This window comes from Cavia porcellus, unplaced genomic scaffold, assembly GCF_034190915.1.
Source record: "Cavia porcellus strain 051 isolate PalLab524CR breed Dunkin Hartley unplaced genomic scaffold, mCavPor4.1 scaffold_5, whole genome shotgun sequence".
Classification (NCBI taxonomy): Eukaryota; Metazoa; Chordata; class Mammalia; order Rodentia; family Caviidae; genus Cavia; species Cavia porcellus.
The window spans coordinates 18,178,062-18,183,132 of NW_026947488.1; the positions used below are offsets into that span (position 1 = coordinate 18,178,062).

The 5,071-nt window shown below is 41.4% G+C and overlaps 1 protein-coding gene across 2 annotated transcripts in view; it reads right to left on the reverse strand.

Moving 5' to 3' along the window:
• Ift52 (intraflagellar transport 52) overlaps positions 1-4,191 on the reverse strand; it is a 35,574-nt gene extending 31,383 nt beyond the window's left edge. For both annotated transcript variants that reach the window (XM_063248302.1, XM_063248301.1), the window contains exons 1-2: positions 3,997-4,191; positions 1,243-1,367 (exon numbers count right to left, since the gene is read on the reverse strand). In XM_063248302.1, the coding sequence (XP_063104372.1) occupies positions 1,243-1,367; positions 3,997-4,017 (146 nt within the window). In that variant the 5' untranslated portion in view covers positions 4,018-4,191. The remainder of the gene's footprint in view (positions 1-1,242; positions 1,368-3,996) is intronic.
• Between the last annotated feature and the right edge of the window lie 880 nt (positions 4,192-5,071).

The following is a 5,071-nucleotide window of genomic DNA, read 5'->3' on the forward strand; positions in this document are numbered from 1 at the left end:
CTTTGAGGGAGGAGGATCATACAGCTGAGCCCATCCGGGGCAACTTAGTGAGACTCTGTCTCAAAAGTGAAAAATAAAAAGGGTGCTGGGCGTGGTACCACATGCCCATGACCCGAGAATCCAGGAGGCTGAGGCTGAAGGATCACTGTGAGTTCAAGGCCAGCCTAAATTACATGACGAGTTCAAGGCCAGCCTGGGCTACACAGTGAGACCCTGTTTCGAAAAACAAAAAGCTAGTGGGGGAGAACCAGGAAGGAAGCCACACTTCCCACCCCACCCAAGCCACAGGCTGATTCTGAAGAACACAGGCTGAGAGAATAGCAACTGAAGTAAAGAAATAATCTAATGCTTGTATTGTTTGATTGACTTTGTAAGCTTAAAGCTGGTAGCCTGAGCAACTATTTAGAGGCTAAAAATATGTAATATAGTAACTATGGTGGATTTCCTACTGTCTTTTTTTTTTTTAATCCAATATCAGGTTCTGTTTTGTTTCATTTTATTGCTTTGGTTTATTCAGTTTAAAATAAAATAAAAATAAAAAGGATTGGAAATGTAGCTCAGTGCAAATGCTTTGTGTTCAAGGGTTCTATCCTTAATATTTAAAAAAAATCCTCCAATTACTGTTTCTATCAGCTCTTCCATTAATCAACATGAGTATAGTCTTACTCATTAAGAAAATATACATGCCAAGCCAGGTGTGATAATGCATGCCTACAATACCAGTTTCTGGGGAGGCTGAGGCAAGAGGGTCATAGGTTCAAGGCCAGTCTGAGCAACTTAAAGAGACCCTATCTCAGAATAAAATAAAATGGGCTGAGGGCATAGTTCAATGGCACAGCAGTTGCTTAGCAAACTCAAACTCCTAGGTTCAACGTGCAATACCCCTCCCAACACAAATGCACATGAATGCATGCACTACCTACAGGCATAGGTATTTTCATGTAATTCTCATTTTTCTTTTTACTAAATTGAAGTAGCGACCCAAGTTAAAATATGGAGAAAGCCTCCAACATTGAACAGCATTATATAGATTAATTTTTTTGGTTTGTAACTTGGAAGACAACAATATGTTGATGGTCAAGTTCCAAAATACATTTTAATAGTTATTTATTTTTGAGTAATCTTGAAATTGAGCTACTCCAACTAAACAATCTATTGTACATAAAAAAATAAAACTTCAACGTAACCAGAAGCCTATCATGATCACTTAGATGGGAAAACAATACACACGGTCATGGTCACCTCTGAATCTTCCAATTACTTCGAAGTCTTTTCTGCATAGACTTATAGCCATTGTTGATGGTAAATATCTCCTTTTTGTATGCATTGAAAAGAATGGTGCTGCGAACATCCTTCTCCATGGTTGCCTTATGGAAAAAAGATGGATCAGAAAAATAATAACATCCCCCAAGAAAGCTCCACCTCCCCCAGCTTAGTTGCCTTCCACTTCTAATTTATAAAGCAAAGGTACACAAGTGTAACCTACCTATGAAACTTACATTTTCAAGGTTAAGAGTGAAATGCAAAACACAGCTGCAAAGGCCAAACAAAACCCAGCCCATTTTGGCTTTTGTGCCTGAACCTGTGCTCTGGTGCTCCTACCACCTTCCTTTCTTGGTCTTTCCTCCCATCACCCCACTCCGATGCCTGAAACCAAGATTCCAACCTGATTTCTCACTGCTAACTATGGTTAAGTATAGAGTAGAGCCTGCCAGTTTTTGCAAAGTTTGCTGTGTTGCCTAGATTGGCCTCAAACTTTTAACTCTTCTGCCTCAGCTTTCAGAATAGCTACGACTACAGATATACCATCACGCCTGGCACCTTCTAGAATTTTTTTTAGATTTTAAATATATATATATTATATAGAATATATTTATATATATATTATATATTTATATGTAATATATATATTAACTTATGGTTTTATGAAACAGGATCTTTTTTTGTTTGTTGGTTTCTATTTTTTTGGTACCAGGGATCAAACTCAGACTTTGCACTTTCCAGGCAAGTGCTTACACCGCTGAGCTAAATCTCCACTCCCTCTTTTTTTGCTTGTTTGTTTGTTTGTTTGTTTGAGACATGGTTTTATTATGTGGTTCAGGCTGGCCTTTAAACTCACTGAACAAATCACAGGGAAGGCTGAGGCAGGATTATGGTCACACACACAAGAAAATCTTTTAACATTTAAATTTTCATCCATTTGGAATGTATTTTCATGCTCAAAATGAATTTCATTACTTTTTCCTCAATTACTAGAAGGCTGCTTCATTACCAATCCATCCTTTCATGGCCGATGTAAAAATACTGCTTTGGCTATATAGTAACTGCCTATACATATCTGGTTTGCTTTGTTTGTGGTACTGGGGATTGAACCCATGCTAGGCAAGCACTCTACCACTGAGCCACATCCCCAGCCCACATATCTGGGTTTGATTCTAAATTCTATTACATTCTCTTTGCCTGTGAGTTTCTACTCAATTCCATACGAATTTCACTGCTGTTATGATTGAGATTCAAAATATACTCTAAAAGCCTGGTTGTGTTAAAGGCTTGATTGCTGCTGGGATTTGGGAAGTGATTAGATCTTGAAGGCTCTAATTTCATCAGTTAATCAGTTTCCTGAGATAATCCACAGACAAAGAGACTGTATCGTGGGGACTACCTATATCTGGTCCCCTGGCTCTTTCTCTCTAGCTCACCCCCTTTCTCTCTGCTTCTTGGCAGCCATGAGGAGGCCAGCTCTGCTCCATCAGCCCCCTCTTTTTTTTAATATTCTGTCACATCTCATGCCCACAGCAGTAGAGCCAGATGATCCTGGACTGAAACCTCTGCAATGTGAGCCAAAATAAAAACCTTTCTTTGTTTAAGCTAATTTTCTCAGGTAGTCTGTCACAGCCATGAAAAGCTCACACAGCTATTATATTGTTATATAGTATCTCATCCTGCTTAAGAGCTAATTCTCATTATTACCTTGTAGAATTTTTCAGGCTAGTCTCATTTATTTTTTCCAATGGAATTTAAAAATCATTTTGTACAGTTTTTAAAAAAATGCCCCACAAGTCTAACACTGTGACAACACTTTTTACTTTTCATTTGCATGCTTATTTTCATATTTGTATATAAAATCTTATATTGTTTTCTCCAGTTTCCTGATTTAAAAAAAAAGCATTCAATTATCAGTTTACTGGATGCAAGAACTATTGCATGATTATCCCAGAACAAATAATCATCACAGACAGTACTGAAATTTCAGCTTTTGCCACTAATGATTTTTTTGTCAAAAATCAGATTCCTTGAAAATGGGAATAATCCTTTCAGCATTTGATAGCTCTTAAAGAGATGGTGCAGGGCTGGGAATATGGCTCAGTGGCAAAGCGCCTGCCTGGCAAGCACGAGGTCCTCAGTTTGATTCAGGGTACAAAAAAAAAAGTGCAATGTAAGCTACTTCCAGTTAAGTGTGGTGTTCTATCCTATTACAACTTGGAGAGTCCTATCCTATTACAACTACTCAGAAATGTTCCTTAAGGACAAGGAGCTTAAAAACAGTAATAATGATAATATTATAAAACAATACTGTTTTACATAAAACAATATTGTTTTTACATAAAACAATATTGTTTTATGTAAAACAAACATTCTCTCGCTTTCACTTCAGCAAGCTAACCAGCCAACTCCTACTTTCCCAGATAAGTGACAAAAAAGACGAAGAGCGGCTGCAATGACAGACAAGGGTCTACGACCCTAGGACTCTGTCCATTGCGCTTTAATGTTCAGTAAGACGACTGCGAATCTACTATGAGGCTTTAGAGATTTGAGCCCAGCTGAGGTCTGGGATCTCTGTTTATTTACACGCCGTCAGCAGATCTTACCCCAGCGAACCTCGGATTTTTCAAGAAAACTGACCCAGAGATCTCCAAAGCAGTTTAGGTAGGCCGTCATTAGACCCCAGGGCACCCTGCCACCCATTCTGATCCATTACATCGAAGCCTTGCTCACCTGAGGCCCAGTGACCACCATATTCACCTGACGTCTCCCAGCATCCTGCGGCCAGGTATCCAAGGCCGCTTAGCAACAACGGTGGAACTTGGGCCCTCTGAGAAGGCGTGGCCCCAGACGGGGAGTTACCTCCGCAGCAACGTGATGACGTCAAAACAGCAGCCGCCAATTGCCGCGGGTGTCAGGGACTGGAGGGTAGGGGCGGGACTACTGTTGGGCTATACCATTGCTATGGGTGGGGTAAATACAAACACGATGAGGACTGTTTTCGGCAAAAAGAAGCTAACCTTATTCTATTACTTAGCAGCAGTCATCATTAGAAACTAACAAGAATGGCAGGTGCCAACCAAGAACCCAAAGTTTGCCCCACCATGGGGGCAGAAAATAGTGAAGAATTCCCATGATGGGCGCGGAGTGGAACGCCCCAGCTTGGATCACGCCCCCCCCCAAGGCGCAGGCGCAGAAGGTCGGGGCGAGGATGGAGGGAGGGGTATAAATATTATATTCGGTCGTGTTTGAAGATTCTAGGGATATTTGTCTGGCGGAGTATTTCCTGGCACTGAAAGCCCCGGAAAGACTTCCCGGGTGGACACGTGTATGGTGAGAGTGGCAAGATGTTCTTTTTCTATTACCCCCACATCTTTTAAGGGCTGGAATGCCAGGTTGAATGTCAGAAATATGAGGGTAAAACTTACGGCCCTCTATTCGTCTGCAGGTGGGGAGTTAGATCTTGGCCAACTCCTGCCAAAATGTAAAAATATAATCTGTCTCGAGAGGCTGTGAAGGCCCCAAGGTGGTCAGAAAGGCACCACCATTGGCTAGAGGTCTGAAAAAAGAGTGATAATGTTTGGGACAAGAGCTGAGGGCTGGCGTCCCGGGCAGAAGGAACTGCTTGTGCAAAGAGAAACATCACGACGTACTGGTTATCCTGCTGTCACCGTGAAAATGGGAAGCCCCACTCCTGTAGCCACAGACCATCCTTCTCCCTAGGGGAGCGCATTTGCCTGCCCAGAGAGGGCTGTGCATTTCTGCAAAACACTGCAGCAGCTTCCAGAGTCAAAGAATTGAACGCAGA